Source organism: Amborella trichopoda, chromosome 8 (genome assembly GCF_054954075.1).
Source record: "Amborella trichopoda isolate Santa Cruz 75 chromosome 8, AtrichopodaSantaCruz75HAP2 v2.0, whole genome shotgun sequence".
NCBI lineage: Eukaryota > Viridiplantae > Streptophyta > Magnoliopsida > Amborellales > Amborellaceae > Amborella > Amborella trichopoda.
In genome coordinates, this window is record NC_142343.1 from 1,073,156 (window position 1) to 1,092,731 (window position 19,576).

Sequence of the window (19,576 nt, forward strand, 5' to 3'; positions counted from 1 at the left end):
TAACATTGGAGTTCTAGTGGTTTTGGATCTTTCTTATAATAATTGCGAGGGCCAATTCCAAAATTATATTATAACCTGGAATATCTAGGAATCACCTCTAGGGAAAGATACCAAAATATCTACAATACTTTCAGAATCTAAAAAACTTAAATCTATCGTTCAATGAATTCGAAGGAGAGATACCAAAATAAGGGATATTCTTGAGTATTATTTCACTTGATCTTTGAGGAAACAACAAGCTCTGTGGGGGTCCAAGGATCATGAACTTTACGGCTTGCCCCCTCCATTCTTCTCATGAAGTAATCATTCTAGGTATTATCATGATTGCCTTAGCAATTATATTTGAGGCAACTTTCATATTGATTCGAAGAGAGATACTAGAAACCAATTTTCCTTTCTTCTCGCCTTTAAAAAGAGAATATAAAAAACTCTCTTACCAAGAACTCCTCGCCACCAACGGTTTTGATTCAACAAATTTGATCGGTTTTGGCAGCTTTGACTTAGTTTACAAGGAAACTCTTAGCGATGGAATTGTTGTTGCAGTAAAGGTACTCCACCTAAGACATCATAGAGATTTCAAGAATTTCACAGCTGAATGCGAAGCTCTCAGTGGAATTCGACATCATAACCTTGTCAAGCTTGTCACCTGTTGTATTACCCATGGAGTCCAAGGTAATGACTTCAAAGCCCTTATCTTAGAATAAATGGGCAATGGAGGCTTGAACAAGTGGCTCCACCCACCAAGTCCTTTGGTTATGGCCAACGAGGATTAAAATCGCCATTTGAACTTGAACTTCTTGGAAAGACTGAGAGTTACGATCGATGTAGCATGTGATGTGGAATATCTACATCATGATTGTCTTACAACTATTGTGCATTGTGATCTGAAGCCTTGTAATATTCTTCTTGATGAAGACATGACTGCACCTGTCAGTGACTTTGGCCTATCTAGAATCCTTTCTCCAGTTGTTCCATAAGAACACCAAAGTAGCATACTTGGACTCAAAGGATCAATCGGTTACATCCTTGCAGGTATCAACGACCAGTGCTACAAGACTCACTTGAGTCCACTTGGACTCAAGCGAGTAACTTGGCCTTGCACTATGGGCAATGACGAGTTACCCCAAATTATGTGTACAACGCGGGACATATTGAAAAATACAAAAAATTGAAAAATATAGGAACGTTATGTAAAGTTTTTGTATATGATTTGGATTTTTTTTCAAAGATTATTGAGTATGTTTTGCCATAATCCCAATTTTTTTTGTTTTTTTTTTTTGGATTTTTTATGATATCCGCAACTAGAAATCAATTTGTTTTAAATCTGTTTTTCATTAGTTTTTAAGATTATTTTGCAATTTTTAGGTTGCTTTTCGTTTTCTTTTTCTTTTCCTACCTTTATTTTATTTTTCATTTTTTTAAATTTATCTAGGGCTTTTGTCCCCCAGTGCAAGATTCCAGTCTGAGTACTCGGACTCGTCCGAGTCACTCGCCTCAGCGGAGGCCCAAGTTCCTTGGCCAAGACGAGTTTCTAGACCTTGTTAACGACATTGCTTTCAATGTCACCAAAGCTATGTTTTCCGTCTAAGATTATTGTGCATAACATTATACTTACAAGTTTTTATTGTTCTATAGTTTATTTGTCTGTAGCTTTGAGATTCTATTGTTGGAGGTGTTCACCGGAAAGAAGCCCACTGATGATATGTTTACAAATGGAACAAATCTTTGTGAAGAGAGCATATCCTCATCGCGTGATGGAAATTGTTGATAAAAGATTGTTAGAAGTTGGTGGTACAAACATGGGATTAGGGAGGCTAAATGAAATGCAACCATGTTTAGTGGCCATCCTGGGTATTGGGCTTTCTTGTTCATTGCAATCACCAAAGGAGACAATGGACATGAGAGTTGTCTTAAAAAATTTGCAGGACATAAAAAATAAGTTTTTAAAGTTTGATGCAAAAGAGAGAGAGGACTACTATGCAAATAGCACAGCTGCTCAAATATTGTACCTCTTGTTAAGCACCCCACTGTATAAACATGTACACCTCTCTCTCTCTCTCTCTCTCTCAGAGTCTTGACCTGAGCTCAAAGGTCATTGAAGGGCATCCCATTCGAAATCGGAAACCTTGTGAGCTTGGAACACTTGGATTTGATAGTCAGCACCTTATGTGGGAATATTCCCGCAGCAATTGGACGACTGCAGCGCTTAAAACACTTGGGTTTTGTCATGGAATATTTTGTCTGGTAGAATCCCATCGAGTTTGGGAAAGTGCACTAGTCTTGTAAATCTGAAGATGCAAGGAAACAAAGATGAATGGAGCCTGACCCATGGAAACCTAGAAAGTCTCTATCTTACAGCTATTAGTTTAGAAGGAAACATCGCACCTTCTCTTGGAAACCTTTCAGCTCTAAAATGGCTCGACCTATCTGATAACTCTCTAACTGGGGACATACCCAAAAAGTTGAGCCATTTAAAGAGACTTCAGATTTTGCAGCTCAGTGGTAATAATTTAAATGGTAGCATCCATCCCTCCATTTACAACACGTTGTCATTTAGTTATTTGGATGCATCTCATAATAGTGTAGTTGGACGCATTCCACCAGAGATTGGAAAGCTTGTGAACTTGAGGTACTTATAATTGGATCACAACTACTTAAGTGGAAGCATTGCCTCAACAATGGGTCAAATTCATCTTTTGGAATATTTAGATTTCTCAGGGAACAAATTATATGGTGGAATTCCATCGAGTTTAGGAAATTGTTCCCGTCTTTCTTACTTGGACCTCTCCCAAAACATGATTAATGGGACCATACCCGCTTCGCTGCTTGCCATCCAACTTTTAGAAATGGACCTATCCGAGAACAAGCTTTTAGGAATTATTCCAGATTCATTTGACCATTCATACCTTCTTGCAAGCATTGGCCTTCCTGTAAGCATTTGCATGGCAAAGAATTCATTGGAAGGTCCCATTCCGAAGTAATAAAGTTTTGGGAAATTTATTAAAACACACATAAGAGATCAACTATTTAATATTTTACATATACTTTTTATTTGATTTCAAAATATCTATGAGAAGATACATAACCATAAGTTCGAATAGTTGAAATATAGTACTGTTTAATCATTGAAAAATTAGCTAGATTTTGATAAATTTCTCTAAATTTTTTTTATTAATTTATAATCCATCAAACAAGGAAGACTATTGCTACATGAGCCCAAAGTTTCATAGCCGAATGCAAAGCTCTGAGTGGAATCCGACACCGGAACCTCGTCAAGCTAATCACTTGTTGCATTACTCGTGGTCTCCAAGGTAAGGAGTTCAAAGCTCTAAGATTAGAATTCATGTGCAATGGAAGCTTGAACAAGTGGTTCAAGTGGCTCCACCCACCAAATCCTTTGCTTATGGCTAGAGAGAACCAAAGTCACCATTTGAACTTGAATCTCTTGCAAAGATTAAGCATAGCGTTAGATGTAGCATCTGCCATGGAATATCTACATCACAATTGTCCATCACTTATTGTGCATTGTGGTCTGAAACCTAGTAACATTCTTCTGGATGAAGATATGACCGCACATGTTGGTGACTTTGGCTTGGCGAGAATCCTTTCTTCAATTGTTCCATCGGAACATCAGAGTAGTACGCTTGGACTCAAGGGATCAAACGGTTACATCCCTCCAGGTATCAACAACATCGCTTTCAATGACACCAAAGTTATGTTTTCTATCTGAGATTATTTCGCCTCTAATCATTATGGCAAGTTTTCATTGTTCCATATTTTCTTTATTTTGTTTAGTGTGCTTGACTACTTCAGTGTAAATGTTGTTCTTGCAGAGTACGGTTTCGGTATTAATGCGTCGACCAAGGGAGATGTTTATAGTTTTGGGATTTTTTATAGAAACGAAAAGCAATCCACGAAAATAAGAAAGAAGAAACAAACACAAAAGAAAGAGACAACCACCATAATGCAAAGATATACGTGGTTCGGCAACATGCCTACGTAAATGGGAGATGAGAGTTTCTTTACTAGCAATAGAGAATAGGGTTACAATAGCTCTCTTCCTCACGACTATCTGTTCTCTTTGATTACAACGAAATCTGCATATTTCTTTTAATTCTCCCCCAACACAACGATATATATTGAATCGCAACAATGTATATCGAGTCGCAACAATATATATCTAATCATCCGGAGTTATCCTTTTGACTATACCTTGACAGATCTATTTCTGCAGAATACAAGACATCACTCCTCAACATTATCTTGTTGAAGATGTTCACAGGCAAGAAGCCAACTGATGAGATGTTTACAAATGGAATAAACCTTGGTGAATTTGTGAATAGAGCATATCCTCATCAAGTGATGGAAATTATTGATGCAAGTTTGTTACAAGTTGTTGGCACAAACATGGGATCAGAGAGGCTAAATGAAATGCATCCATGTGTAGCGGAGATTATGGGTATTGGGCTTTCTTGTTCATTACAATCACCAAAGCAGAGGATGGACATGAGAGAGGTCCTAAAAAATTTGCAAGACATAAAAAATGAGGTATTAAAGTTTGATGCATAAAGAGAAAAAGAATTGTTATTATCCAGCCCTCTTTGTAAACATTTACCGCTCTCTCTCTCTCTCTCAAGCCCTCTTTGTAAATATGTTCCTGTCTCTCTCATGCCATCTTTGTAAATATGTTCCTCTCTCTCTCTCTCTCTCTCTCTCTCTCTCTCTTGTTGTTCAGACCTCAATGTAATCTTGTAAAACTCTCTCTCTCTCTCTCTCTCTCTCTCTCTCTCTTGTTGAGGACTTGAGGTAATATGTCCTCCGTATAATTTTCAGCTCTATTTGTAAACATTCCAAACGGGGTGGATCATTGTCCAAATTAAAATTTACAATACAAGGAATTTCCAATGTGATGCAATAAATATGTTACATAGTCTCGTGAATTTTAATTGTTTGCAAAAGAATTGCAAAAAAAATGGCGAATACCTGCTTAGAATTTTCAACAGTGATAGAGAAGTCCATAAGCCCTAGATTTGGCATTACCAGTGCTTTTACTCTAGGGTTTCTCCTAAACTCAAGAACTTAGGAACTCTTCTTTGAATTGCTTCTTTTGGCCCGGAATTATAGGTTGTTTTAATGTGTTTTTTTCTTCAATTCCTGAAATTTCCAAAACATTCGGGCCGTCAGAGATTCGGATTCATGACACCCTCGATGTGAGCTGATGCGTCTCGCCTAGTTTTGCAGGCCCCATGATTTCTACATACATTTCTTGGATCCGCGACAAGACATTTCTCCTAAATTGGTTCTACATAATCCGAAACAATTCTATGTAGGGTATTGGAACTATAGGTGAGGATACACTAAGGTTTTATTACACTAATATAGTCGCTCATGGCTCATTTGGCTATTTTATTCTACTGAGGCTTGGATTTTAGGTTTCAGCCTAAGGGACTTCGAAATACCGCCAATTTCAAAAGGGATGTCTACGCTTGTATAGTGTTTACTTATTTAATCTCATTTTATAAAGTTAAAATCCCAAATTTTTTTTGTTTAGGATTAAGAACTCTAAATAATCAGGGGCATTTTAATAACTCCAGCCAAATGAGAAATACCCCTTCTTAGGAATGATAAAAATGCCCCCAACTCCATATTAACAACTTGGTTTATTTTATTCAGCACTTCCATTATCCCAACCCTAAATCACCAAAAGGTATTTTGTCATTTGGGTCATATGTGCTTCAAATTGCCAAAATATCCTTCGTTCTTTAGTTTTCCTAATGCTTAATATGGGTAATTCGGTAATTTTTGACAATTTTTGAGGAGGAACCTTTATGAAATAAAACTTTAAGAAGTGAATTCAATGGTGAGAAATGAGATCTTTTGAGCATTTTAATAATTTTGTATGTTTTATGGTGTTTTTAATGTCGGATAACCAAATTTCCTAAGTTATCAACCGTTAGAAATATTTGACTTATTATAAGTAATTATTATTATTTAAATTGTTACAATTTAATTAGTATAACAAGATTTAGTATATTAGAGTATTTTCTATGTTATGAAAGATTTCCTTCTAATGTGCGAGTATTCTACCCATCTACTTCCTCAAGTAAAACTTATTGGGAATAACTTTGAGATCCCAAGTTGTTGGAATGCGATATCTACACCCCGTAACCAACATTAAAAAATAAACTGTTACTCTCTATGTGCCTAAAAAAAGGTATATCAAAATTGCACCGGAATCATTCAGAACTCAAACTCCAAGTTCTTCTTCAATGATTATCATCTAAATTTCGAATATAAAAAATCTCCCACATATGTATTTTACCCGAGAGAGTAAATGTACAATCTGCTCGTGAGGGAGCATAGTATACACTTTTTATTAGAACATTTTTCTCATATAAAAATGTATTCAAGTTCGTTGTTTCCTCCAAACAAGAATTGATTGCAATCAAGCCGCATAGATTGTTGATATGCGGAAAGGCTTTGAATAAAAACAAATAGAGAACTTGTGCGATTTCCCACTAGCCTAGAGTTGGAATTATTAAATAGATAGACAATTTCCCCCCAAAAAAAAAAAAATATATATATATATATATATATATCTGCAAGGTAGGGGTAGTCTCTGCGTAATTTTATCAAAAATGTGTAGCATCCCGAAATAAATAGGTACGAAACATGTATCTATGAAATTTTTTCCCAAGAAAAAAAAAGAAAAAAAAAAAGGTCTCACTTACGAAATGAAAAAATAGTGTTGCTGCCAACTTTTAAACAATCAATCCATTTGATTGATTGACAATTAGATCAAGGCTTTCGGGAACTCTACTTCCCCTCTTTTTATTTTTTGTTTTTTGTTTTTGTTTTTGTTTTTTTGTTTTTGTTTTAGAGAACTGTGAAGCAAAGGTGCTTCGAAAATTTTCGACACACAAATATAGTCTTAGGTAGGTTTTTGGCTGATGTAGAAATATAGTCTTACGGGGAATGATATATACGACCCACTTTGTTTAGCCTATAAGTGCAATTAAGAGAGCCGGAAGCAATAATTTCTCAAAAAACAAAAAAAAAAATTTGCGAAATACTTTAATAAATTTTGCATTTTCAAACAATTAAAAATCATGGATCACAATTGAAAGTCATCTGTTACATTTACTACTACATAGAGTCCATGAATACCACTAGCTAATCTTAATTCCCAAAATCAAATAGTGAGATGTTGAGGACCAACCCCACAACATAATAAACATTTTTTTAACACCCAAAGGGTATTAGTTCCTTAATTAATCAAGATTATAAGGCATTTATTCATTTTATTCACAAATATGCAAGCATGTGTATGTAAATGGATGCATTGTCTTCAAAATTTGAAGGGAGGGAGATACAAATATGTACACACAGATGCAAGAAACGCATTTATTTGAATTTTTATTTATTTTATATATTTAAAATTATTTATGACATTTTTTAATCCTTCCATCCCCTCTAACATTTTCTTTCTATGTTCTATCTCCTTTTGTCTCTCCTGATATCCATGTTTTACCAAATATGACTCGTCTTTAATTCCTAAGGGGATGCCAAAATTGAAGAGAAGGCATTGCCCACTAGCTAAAACTGGTTTCTAAAATCCCAAAAGTGAAGAGATAAGGCATTGTCTCTTCAGTAATGATAAGATATGTTCCTTTGCCCATCTTCACTGACTTTGGCAAAACTGAAGATAAGGAGACCAAAGCTGGCCCTCAATAATTCACTTACTGGGCTTCATTGTTAGAGAAGTCATGAAAGGTGAAACTCTTGTTAAAACATTGAACACTACCCACGATTCTCAGAAATATATATCAACATTACCTAATCACTCCATTTTAATGAGATAATGAGCTGACCAAAAAAATGTTCTAAAGTGATGCTTGGCTGGTTAATGCTTCCCTATTATATTTTAAAGGAAAAATTTATATAAGGTTGCAATTTTAAAATATAGAATTAAGATGTATCTCAAAAATCAGTTGGAAAAAGCTTTTTTAATGTTGAAAACCCCTCTAATTGATCATCTCGACATTGAGATGTATGAATATGAAAAAAAAAGAAAAAAGACAAAAAAAGGAGATTTCGAGTCTTAAAAATAATGCATTATCTAGACCGTCCATTTTTTAATATGTTTGTAGATCTACTTGATTTGAACCATTTTTTGACTTCAAAAGTTTATAATTAGATATAAAACTAGATTTTCAGACCATTCTAAGAATTTTTTACACCAAAATTACATGTTATGATAAAATTTGGAGGTGCCCCTTAATTTGATTTTTTTAAGGTTGCAACCCACACCCTATTTCCATGGAGAGAGAGAGAGAGAGCGAGAGAGAGAGAGAGAGAGAGAGAGAGAGAGATTTATCACAAACAGGGGTGACTAAAAAGAGGTATGGGGCTTGAGCTGGCTGGAAGATTACATATTCCCCCTCTACATTGCTTAAATGTAAATTCAAAATCGAGCTACTGATATCTCACAAACACGGGTGACTAACAAGAGGAATGGGGGTTGAGCTGCCTAGAAGATTACATTTTGCCACTTATGCTGCATTGATTAAATGTAAAGTCACAATCGAGTTCTTGATATCCTGCAAATTCTTCAAGATATCCCTCATATTGCTTCGATTTTTTGGTGATTCCATAGAACACGACAATCCGATGCCCATAATGGCCACCAAGCTTGGTTGCATCTGATTTTGCCACTCCCACCCCGAGATTGTTCCTCCTCCTTCAAAGAGTCTCTTATCAGCAACCTCCAGCACCCGATCGGGATAAGCCTTGCTAACAAATTCTCTAAGGCTCAATCCATTTACAAACAAATCATTAGTTGGTCTTTTTCTGGTGAACATCTCTAAAATTAGAATACCAAAGCTGTAAACATCTCCCTCCCTCGATGCTTTAGCGCCAAAACCATACTCTACATTATTGACGATTATTAAAAATTAGTCCTTACTAACAAAGAAAGGGAACAAAAAAAAAAAACTATTTTCAAAGAAGATATTTTGTGTAGCAATCAATTTTAGGATAAATCTCGAGATGAAATGTTTATTTTTTTCCAACCAAGTCACAATTTAATATAACAAAAAAAAAAAAAAGCTTATAAAAGCAGAGTACTTATTACCTGGAGGTATATATCCTATTGATCCTTTGAGCCCAAGTGTGCTACTGTGATGTTCTAATGGATTTACTGGAAATAGGATTCTCGCCAAGCCAAAGTCGCCCACATGAGCTACCATGTCTTCGTCTAGAAGAATATTACCCGGCTTTAGATCGCAATGCACCACGGGTGGTGCACAATCATGATGTAGGTAATCCATTGCAGAAGCCACATCTATTGCTATGCTCAACCTTTGTAAGATATTTAAGTTGAAATTGGGGTTTTGATCTTCACTATCCATAACCGAATGAAGAGGTGAGTGCAGCCACTTGTCCAAGCTTCCCTTGGACATGAATTCGAATATTAGGGCTTTGAACTCATTACCTTCAACACCCCGGCTTGAGCAACAAGTGATTAGCTTGACCAAATTCCTATGCCGAATGCGACTAAGAGCTCTACACTCAGCCACAAAAAACTTGAGATCTCTTCGGCGTTTCAAATGGAGGACTTTAACAGCAACAATGGTTCCATCACCAAGGATTCCCTTGTAAACTGAGCCAAAACTACCGAAGCCTATTAGGTTGTCCATATTAAAACCATTAGTTGCAACAGAGAGCTCTTCATATGAAATTTTTATGTATTCCCTCTTTAATTGTATGCTTGAAGGGAGGCCACTTCTCGATCTATATCTTCGCAGCAGTAGCAAAGTTATGCACAATAGAATCATTGAGATAGGCACGCTTATGATGAGGATTGTTATTTTCATTGTTTTATGGCTGTGCTCTTGATGAGAAGTTTGTGTTTGATTGGGACAAGCAGGCAAGTTCACAAGGCTTGTTCCACCACAGAGGTTTTTGTTTCCTCGGAGTTGGAGATCATTTGGAGAAATAACCTTGAATATCCCTTCATCCGGAACCTCTCCTTCCAGATCATTATGTGATAGATCTAAGTGTCTCAAAGTCATAAGGTATTCCAGATTTTCAACAAACTTTCCAGACAAGTTATTGCCAGACAATTTGAGTTCTTCAATTGTTTTGAGATTCTTGAATGTCTCTGGAATCTGTCCTAGCAAGTGATTTGCAGAGAGGTCCAACACTTTAAGGTACTCCAAATTACCTAGAAAAGAAGGGATCGTACCAGTGAATAAGTTGTTAGTCATGTGAATCTCATAAAATGTGTTTGAAATATTCTTTGGGATATTTCCATATAAGTAGTTGTAGGAGAGGTCAATGGATGTTAGTGGCATGGTAAAAATTGGTGCTGGTATGTGTCCATTTATCCTATTTTGGGAGAGGTTGAGATTTCGGAGATTCAAGCAATTTACCAAACTCAAAGGGATTTGACCGGACAAAATGTTTCCTGACAAATATAACGTTTCTAAGTGTTCAAGTTGTCCGATTTCGTCAGGCATACTACCATTCAACATGTTAAACCCGAGATCTAAGAATGTCAAATGAATGAGGTTTCCAATATTTGGCGTGATTTCTCCTTTTAGGTTGTTAAATGAGATATCCAAATGCAAAAGAGATGACATTTTGTAGATTTCATAAGGAATTTTAGCCATAAATAAGTTTCCTTTAAGGATCAAAGACTCCAACTGTATCAAATTACCTAAATCTGCAGGTATTGCTCCCGTTAGTTTGTTAAAACTCAGGTCGAGAATGGTTAGTGATGTAAGGTTTGCAATGACGGGTGGGAGAGATCCAAGAAAAGCGCTATAACTAAGATGTAACTCTTGCAGAGAAGATAATAAGCCAAGATCTGAAGGAAGGGATTCATTGGAAATGAAAGTTGCAGACAAATCAAGGAATTCAAGAAGAGAACATCTAGTGAAATTGATTGGAATTTTACTTATTCCAGTGTTGCGCAGATTGAGGCTCTTCAAGAGAGATAACCGCCCAATCTCTTCTGGAATGGGGCCATTAAGAGAGTTGCTGCTAAGGTCGAGATCGGTAAGAGAAGAAAGATTACCAATGTGAGGACTGATCCTTCCTCGCAAACCTAGGCCTAAGAGGTTCAACCTCATGACTCTCTCCCTCTTTTGGTCGCAAGTAACTCCTCGCCAATCGCAGAAAGCCGTGCCTGAGTTCCATGTGGTCAAGACTCCATAAATGTCACCCTCTCTCTTAAATTGGTAGAGAGACAATTCATCTGTTGAATTACTAGACCTGTCTTGTGCCTGCACAACAATAATGTTCATGAAACAACCGGTGAATATGGCAATCGCAATCACACTATGAGATGGTCGTAACAGAGAGATAAGCTCCATTTTCTCTTTAGGTCAGTGAATTGATAGAGCTTGCCTTTGAATCTCTTTAGCTCCAAACAATGCTTCAATGAATAACAGAACTATGCAAACCTATTAATAGTAAGTTTGCACCAGTTCACTTTCCAAAAGTCAGTCAAGATGGATCACCTCAGTTATTTATGGGGACCCATCTTGTCATATGAATTAGGGGCGACAATGGACCCGATCAGACCCGAACCTGATAGGTGGACCTGACCTCGGGCCCTGATATGGGTCCAAATACTATTCAAATTTAGGTCTCGGTCCAGCTAGACCGCACCCATACCCGTAGTCATAAGATATGTGATGACAGTAAAATTAGGGCAAAAAAACAAAAAAGAATAATAAGCTCATCGTCATATGGTGGCAATGGATCCGACTAGACCGATGACCTGTTGGGTCCAAATTTTGGACTTGACCCGTCTGGGTATGGGTCCCTGTTTGGGTGACCCAACCCGTTGGCACCCCTAATATGAATTACTCGGGTTGAATTAGTCACACTAGCCTAAAATATGTCAAATTTAGAAGTTTTAGCTTCCTGGAAACTTTGGACACTTTTTAATTTAAATTTCTATTAGAATTTATTGGTGGCTTATGATGGAGGCTGACTATGCACAACAGACTTTATGGCATAATTCTGTCCTTTAGATGTGTTTTTCAGCTTAATTCTTGGGCAAAATCATCACAGCAATTTTTTAACTTTATAGGGCTTAAACTGGTGTTTCTGAAATGGGGGTCATAACAGTGATTCCAATAGGAGTGAAAAGATGGTTTCTCAGTACTATCTAAGAAGAGTTTTTTCCTTTGCGAGGATCAAATAAAGTATATATATAAATATTTAGGGTTTTACAATTGAAATTGATTATTTCTTTCAGACTAGCGCTAAAAAGCTACGCCTTGTTAACTTACAAACATTAATTTTTCAGTCAATGCATTGCTTCTCTAATTCGTTGCGCCCAAAATCTTTTCATCATTTCATTGAGAAGTAGTAAAAGTAAAAAATTGTCCATGTTCAACAACTTGAACTCGACGACTATGTAACTCGACAAAATATTTTTAATTGGGGTCAAACAATTGGCTCTAATAAAGTCTTTTACGATTGTTCATTCCCCTATATATATAAATTTGTACATGCAACATCCACAAAAATATGTAACTCAAAACTCTTGCACATACATAATATATATATATATATATATATATATATATATATATATATATATATATATATATATATATATATATATATATATATTTATGCACGATCAAGTCCCATAATTTTCTTTCACATAATTTTCTTTCACACTTTTTAAACGAGTCAAAGACGGCTGATTGAGGGAGCTGCCCCCTTCGTCTTATTTCACCTATTTGGTCTATCCTTTTCTCCTTTCGTCTCTCTCTTTAAAAACCTCTCCCCTTTGTTTCTTCTTGGTTTTTCTCTGTTTTTCCTTTTTATCTCTTCATTATCTCAATAATACCATTAAAAAAAAAAGGAAAAAAAAGCCAAAGCTGACTCAGGTGAGTTTATTCATCTCTAAACGACATAAACTACTGAAGATTTTGATGACCTTGGCGTATACATGGTTAAGAGAAGAACCTCCTACTAAAGAGTCATTGTGCATATTAATTTAGTTATATTTCAATTACAAAGAGTTTTTAGAGAGTTGTGAAATGATTTTTCTCCAATGGGAGTATACTGTCCATTTAATCCCTCGAGTAAAAGCAGTATCATTAAGATGCCAAATTTTTGGAGTGTCAACACTTAGACCTAGAGATTGATCTAAAAAAGAATAAAAATTCACAAACTATAGAAAAACATCATCTCAAGATTGAACAAGGAAAGTCTAGTAGGGCACAACCTTGGTGTTGAAGAACTCGTAGTCCCAAATTTTGAGGCATATTAAGCTTTTTCAAAGTAAGACAGCTTTTTTCCCTCTTTTCCCTCTGGATTTATTTTTGAGGTGAACCTTAATTCTATAATTTAAAGCGTCAACTTTATATAAATTTTTTCCATAAAAGTAAAACTCCGAAGAAGAGATGGCAATGTAGAGGCCAACCCCATTTTTCTACTTTGAATCTCTGATTAGAGAATGGATGGATGGAGCTCCTCTTTCAATCTCTTAACTGCTTCTCACTGAGTTACTGTATATTCGCTCACTCTCCAAAAGTCAGTCAAGGTGGGTCAACTCAATTATTCATGGGAACCCATCTTCTCATATGAAAAGATAAGCCGTGTGGAATTTAGATGCAACTTGTTTCTACATATGTGGAAATTTTAGATTCCTAGAACCGTTAAGACTTGTTATTTCATTTTTTTCTCGAGTTGTTCTCATAATTTCATTAAGAGAAGAACAAAAATTTTGGAAAGTCAAGAACGCGAACTCCGTGTCCGACTCGGCGACCAGCCATTGACACCCCTAGACTTGAAAAATACCTTGAATGTGTGTGCAAACTGAACTTGTTTGTTTTTAACTTTTGTTCTTGTTGTATCAGTTTTTGTAATAAAAAATTGGACTTGAAAAAAACCTTGAATGTGTATTCAAACTGAACTTGTTTGTTTTTAACTTTTGTTCTTGTTGTATCAGCTTTTATAATAAAAAATTATCTTTGACTGTGGCGCTGTGATTTTTAGCCATGTCTATAGAGAGCCTAAGTCTTAGATGATGCAAACAATTTTTGAAAATGGATTTTCTATTTAAACTTCATTCTTTTGCTATATAAGCCCAAACTATGGGTGGAAGTATGGAATTCCACAAATAGTACGACAATCCATGTTTATGGGTGAAATTAAAGACAAAAGAAACATGAGTTTCAAATTACCTCTCCCTTATTTTTCAACCTGTATAATATAGCATCCTCCTTTAGGCATATACTGTACAATAAATCTCTCGGGCAAAAAAGCTATATGGAAGGATTCTTTTTAGGAAAAAGATTATATAAGGATGCTACCTTATAATGTAGAACTACGGATACCCCTCAAAAATCCATCGAATTGAGATGTATGACTGTGAAAAATAAAAAGATTTTAAATCTTAAAAATAGTGTATTTTACAACATATTATCTACACCGTTCATTTTCAAGATTTTCATATGTTTATAGATCTACTTGATTTTAACCATTTTTTAAATTTAAAATTTGATAATTAGATATAAAAATATATTTTGAGATAATCTTAATAGCATTTTACAAAATTATATACCATCATAAAATTTGAAGGTGCACCTTACCTCTATACCTACTGATGCATTCGTATGCCAACTGCACCTTTCTTTTTATATGAAATTTTGAGATCGTCCTACATATCCCTAGATGCTAATTTTCATTAAAAATATTAGATTTGAGTTCTCCCACATTTAGAACCAGCTATCAAAAAATTGGGCAGTTCTCGTTTCAATCTTAGGACATTTAGTTTTTCTCAGCCACATGGCATGTGCGATTTTTATTTTCTTCAAATGGAAAAACTCTTCGTGAATTTGTGAACCGAGCGTATCCTCATCAAGTGATGGAAATTGTTGATACAAGATTATTAGAAGTTGGTGGCACAAACAGGGGACCAAAGAGGCTAAATGAAATGCAACCATGTTTAGTGGCAATTATGGGTATTGGGGTTTCTTGTAGAATGGACATGCGAGAAATTCTAAAAAAATTGCAGGATATCGAAAATGAGATAACAAAATTTAATGCAAAGAGAGAGAGATGACTATTATGTGATATGTCCAACAGCTCGAGCAGGGTACCTATTCAGCCCCCTGTGTGAACATCTGCCCCTCTCTCTCTCTCTCTCTCTCTCCGTGTGTGTGGTTAGGTTCAACTTTGATTCTCTTGACTGACCTCCATTCATATAGGATTTTTGCTCTCTTGTACCTTTGCAAATTGTAAAGTTTCAATTCGGTGGTCTAATTATATATACACCCCCTTTTTTTTTATGGTCCTTGTTCGGTTCTTTAATTATGGTAATCGCAAACTATATGTATTATATAATAAGACCATTTGTTTTTTGCACAAGAATGCCATATCATCATTGGTTATTATCCGTGAAATTTTGTGGCAAAGAGTTCGCGATTGATCGGGCACAAAAATCAAATAAAATTTCTCGAACTGTGTAATACATTTGTAGCTACTAAATTTTACATTGATGGCTATGAGTGGTTGTGACCTCTTTATACTAAGTATGAATCTTGACACTTGGTACATGTTGAATGAAGGGGTCATATTGTACTCATGTGATGACATTTCATGGTCAAAATTAAAATTTAAGAAAAATCTATTAAAATTCATCTAAGATGGCAATTATTTAACATTTTACTCATCTCTTTTGATTTAATTTCAAAATACCCGGTAAGCACATATATTATAAGACTTTGAGTTGGAATGGTATAAAAAGGATAAAATGTCATATAATTGAAAAGTGAGGTGTATTTTGATAAATTTTTCCAAATATTATTATGCAAGGAATTTCAAATGTGTGCTAGAAATGTTACAAAGTCTTGTTCATTTGAATATATTTACCAAAAACTTGCAAAAAAATAGGTGAATATCCGCTTAGAATTTTCTCCAATATAATGGCAATAGAGAACTCCATGGGCCTTAGATTAGCCAGAATATGTGCTTTCACTTCAAATATAAACACCTCTAATTTTGGCCCTGAAAAACAACTAAAATCCTTGTCAAAATTAGAATAGAAAAATATCATTAAAGGGTTAAAATTATCTAACAACATCAGGGCTTAACAGTTCAATAATTTTCACTGCAAGGTTTACTTCTTAAATTGCATTTCATCAAGGCACCTCCTCAAAAAACTATTCACAAATCCAATGGCCACAGCTCTTGGGTTTTACATGGAGCTATTTGTTTCCCCCAAACAACAATTCAACAGATGAAATGTCCCTCTACCAGTTCAAGAGTAAGATAGTTTCTGATCCATATGGATTGTTGGTCTCATGGAATTCAAGTGTTCGAATTCAACCGATGAAATATCCTTATACCATTTCAAGAGTAAGATAGTTTCTGATCCATATGGATTGTTTGTCTCATGGAATTCAAGTGTTCCCTTGTGTGATTGGAAAGGAGTCACCTGTGATAAACAAAAGTAGAGAGTTACAGGATTGGATCTTGTGGGTTTTATTGGAGAGCAGCATTGATCCTCACATAGGTAATCTCTCCTCTCTTACCACCATCAAACTCAACCATAACTATTATAATAGCGACATACCCAAGGACATCGGTCGACTATCTCTCTTGAAATGCCTCAATGTGAATAGAAATATGATTCAAGGAATTCCGTCGCCGGACGTGTGCTTCTTGAAGTTCTTGATTTATCGGACAATAACATACTTTCTGTTGGTTTCATTGCCAACCTAGGTAAATTCTCAAACCTAAAAGAATTGCAGCTTTCAAATAATATTTTCAGAGGAACCATTCCACCATCTTTGGGTAACCTTTCATCTCTAACAAACCTCATCCTCAACTTTAACTCTATATTTGGGTGCTTACCCGAAGAATTAAGTCATTTGACCCAATTGGAGGTATTGCACCTCACTGGAAATATTTTAAATGGTACTATTCCTCCCTCCATTTCTAACATGTTTGTTGATTTAGATGCATCATATAATTTTCTAGTAGGAAGCATCCCAGTTGGGATCGGAAAACTTGTAAACTTGACAAACTTAAGTTTGCAAAAAAACTACACAAGTGGAAGCATTCAGGCAACAATTGGGCAACTTCGACAGTTGGAAACATTATATTTGTCAGATAACTTGTATAAATGGAAGCATTCCGGCAACAATCGGTCAACTTCGACAATTAGAGGCATTAGATTTGTCAAGAAACAACTTTTCCGGTGAAGTCCCATCAAGTTTGGGAAATTGTTCCAAATCTTTTTCTACTAGACCTCTCAATAAACAAGGTCAGTGGAACCATTCCTGAAGCGGTTCTTAAAATCCCTCTAACACACATTAATATCGTCGATAATAAGTTAACTGGATATATTCCAACAAGCATTTCGAACAGATTTATCTACATTTGCATGGCTAGAAACTCACGGGAAGGTCCAATTCCTGTATCACTTGTAACTTGGAATATCTTCAGGAATTGGATCTTTCTTCTAATAATTTGCAAGGCCAAATTCCAATGTCTTGTCAAAACCTAAAAGCAATTGAACATATCAACCTTTTCTACAAATCATTTGTCTCGGATTTTTCCTTTGTACCTGCAAAACCTTTTTCATCTTTGGAGTTTAGATCTATCATATAATGAACTGGAAGGTCAAGTTCGACAAGAAGGGTTCAAGAATCCAAATCAAGTCTTTCTCCAGGGCAACAGTAAACTTTGTGGGGTTATAGGTTTCATGGATCTGCCCGTATGTCCCAGTCAAGCTTCTCAAAAAGGAAGAGCGCATAGAAAGATAGAAACAATGATCCTAGCAATCAGCATTCCTATGTCAATTACTGTATTGTGCGCAACATTTTCGGAGAAAGAACTCGAGAAACGGCCCCATATCATCATTCCAACTAAGAGGGACCATCCAAAACTTTCATATGAAGAGCTCTTTGTGGCAACAGATGGTTTGGTCCAACAAATTTGATTGGTTCCGGGAGTTTCGGCTCCATTTACATGAGAAGTCGTGGAAATGGAACCAATATTGCAGTGACAATTCTCCACTTAAAACAAGATAGAGATTTCAAGAGTTTTGTTGCAGAATGTGAAGCCCTTTGTGGATTTCGACATCGAAATCTAGTCGAGCTAATCACTCGTTGTTAAATTCGTGATCTTGAGAGCAATGATTTCAAAGCCCTAGTATTTGAGTTCATGCCCAATAGCAGCTTGGACAAATGGCTTCATCCATCAACTTCCTCTAATTTGATTATTGGAAATGGAAACCACCATTTAAACTTGAAGCTCTTTTAGAGATTGAGCATAGCCATCGACATAGCCTCTGCACTGGAGTACCCACATCGGGACTGTCCACGATTGTTGTGCATTGTGATTTGAAACCCAGTAATATTCTACTAGACAAAGGCATGTCAGCACATGTTCGAGTTCGAGACTTCAGCTTGGCAAGAATCCTTCCCCGTATTTCTTTGTTAGAATATCTAAGTAGCATGCTTGGACTCAAAGGATCCATAGGATACATACCTCCAGGTACTAAGCGACATAACCATGTTTTTAATCTTTAGACTTTTATGCTTAAGTTTTCTTTGTTTGGATACTTTATTATTTTGTTTCAAAAACTAAAGCAAAGTTATCACAATTAACGTAAGAGTATGGTTTCGGTAATGAAGCCTCGACTAATGCAGATGTCTATGGTTTTGGTATCTTGCTGTTGAAGATGTTCACCGGAAAGAAACCCACTGATGAAATGTTTGCAAATGGATTGAGCCTTTGTGAATTCGTGAACAAGGCTTATCCCAATCAAGTTATGGAAATTATGGATCTCAGGCTATGTGAAGATGTGAGATTAGTCTAGTGCAATTGAAAAATCAGATTCAACCATGTTTGGTGGCCATCATGAAGATCGGTTTGTCATCAAAAGACCGAATAGGCATGAGAGATGCCCTAAACAAATTGCAGGACATCAAAAACTCAACGTCAAAGTTACGGAAATTATGGATCTCAGGCTATGTGAAGATACGAGATTAGTCTAGTGCAATTGAAAAAATCAGATTCAACCATGTTTGGTGGCCATCTTGGTTTGTCATCAAAAGACCGAATAGGCATGAGAGATGCCCAAAACAAATTGCAGGACATCAAATACTCAAATGTCAAAGTTATGGAAATTATGGATCTCAGGCTATGTGAAGATATGAGATTAATCTAGTGCAATTGCATGTTTGGTGACCGTCATGGAGATTGGTTTGTCATCAAAAGACCGAATAGGCATGAAAGATGCCCTAAACAAATTGTAGGACATCAAAAACTCAATGTCAAAGATCTATTTGAAGAGAGAGAGAGTACCATCATGTTATACACCCACCAGCTCAAGCCCTGAGCCTCCGGTTTCCCACTCCACTATGTAGACCTCTCTTTCTCTCATGAAGTTTCATTTCATTGTTGATATTTAACTGTTGGTTTCTCTCTCTTAGTATTTCTGTTTAATATGGATTAAGTTTGGCCTTTCCTTACTTCTATATCATGGTACTTTTTCGGGTTATCTACCTCCCCATCTATGTCCTTCGACCTT

The 19,576-nt window shown here is 35.9% G+C and overlaps 2 protein-coding genes and 2 pseudogenes across 8 annotated transcripts; 3 read left to right on the top strand and 1 right to left on the bottom strand.

The window, feature by feature from the left end:
• Positions 1 to 90: 90 nt before the first annotated feature.
• Positions 91 to 2,088, top strand: LOC148780687 (putative LRR receptor-like serine/threonine-protein kinase At3g47570; annotated as a pseudogene).
• On the top strand, positions 2,087 to 19,523 carry LOC110007599 (uncharacterized; annotated as a pseudogene). Its single transcript, XR_016060744.1, has 7 exons — positions 2,087 to 2,977; positions 3,358 to 3,680; positions 10,733 to 10,787; positions 10,980 to 11,061; positions 16,659 to 17,319; positions 17,549 to 18,537; positions 18,678 to 19,523. The product of XR_016060744.1 is annotated as an uncharacterized LOC110007599 (transcript).
• LOC148780688 (putative LRR receptor-like serine/threonine-protein kinase At3g47570) lies at positions 4,258 to 4,919 on the top strand. The gene has a single exon (XM_088873146.1). It carries the CDS (start codon positions 4,273 to 4,275, stop codon positions 4,567 to 4,569), a length of 297 nt encoding a protein of 98 aa, XP_088729272.1. The 5' UTR covers positions 4,258 to 4,272; the 3' UTR covers positions 4,570 to 4,919.
• On the bottom strand, positions 8,390 to 11,659 carry LOC18437907 (putative LRR receptor-like serine/threonine-protein kinase At3g47570). 6 transcript variants are annotated; one of them, XM_088873128.1, is made up of 3 exons: positions 11,081 to 11,655; positions 9,134 to 10,225; positions 8,390 to 8,805 (listed from the first exon to the last, which is right to left on the bottom strand). In XM_088873128.1, the coding sequence occupies exons 1-3, from the start codon at positions 11,376 to 11,378 to the stop codon at positions 8,624 to 8,626; spliced, it is 1,572 nt and encodes a 523-aa protein (XP_088729254.1). In that variant the 5' UTR covers positions 11,379 to 11,655; the 3' UTR covers positions 8,390 to 8,623. The 6 variants fall into 6 exon arrangements, with proteins under 6 accessions (XP_088729254.1, XP_020525224.1, XP_088729253.1 ...); XM_020669565.2 differs by having other exon boundaries at positions 8,390 to 8,929; XM_088873127.1 differs by having other exon boundaries at positions 10,961 to 11,655.
• Positions 19,524 to 19,576: the final 53 nt, after the last annotated feature.

Excerpts from the sequence above, each read along its gene's own strand:
- LOC148780688 (XM_088873146.1), top strand. The coding sequence starts at position 4,273 with ATGTTCACAGGCAAGAAGCCAACTGATGAGATGTTTACAAATGGAATA.
- LOC18437907 (XM_020669562.2), bottom strand. The coding sequence starts at position 11,378 with ATGGAGCTTATCTCTCTGTTACGACCATCTCATAGTGTGATTGCGATT. Across the intron at positions 8,930-9,133 it reads AATAGGATATATACCTCCAG|AGTATGGTTTTGGCGCTAAA; the intron begins GTAATAAGTACT and ends TCAATAATGTAG.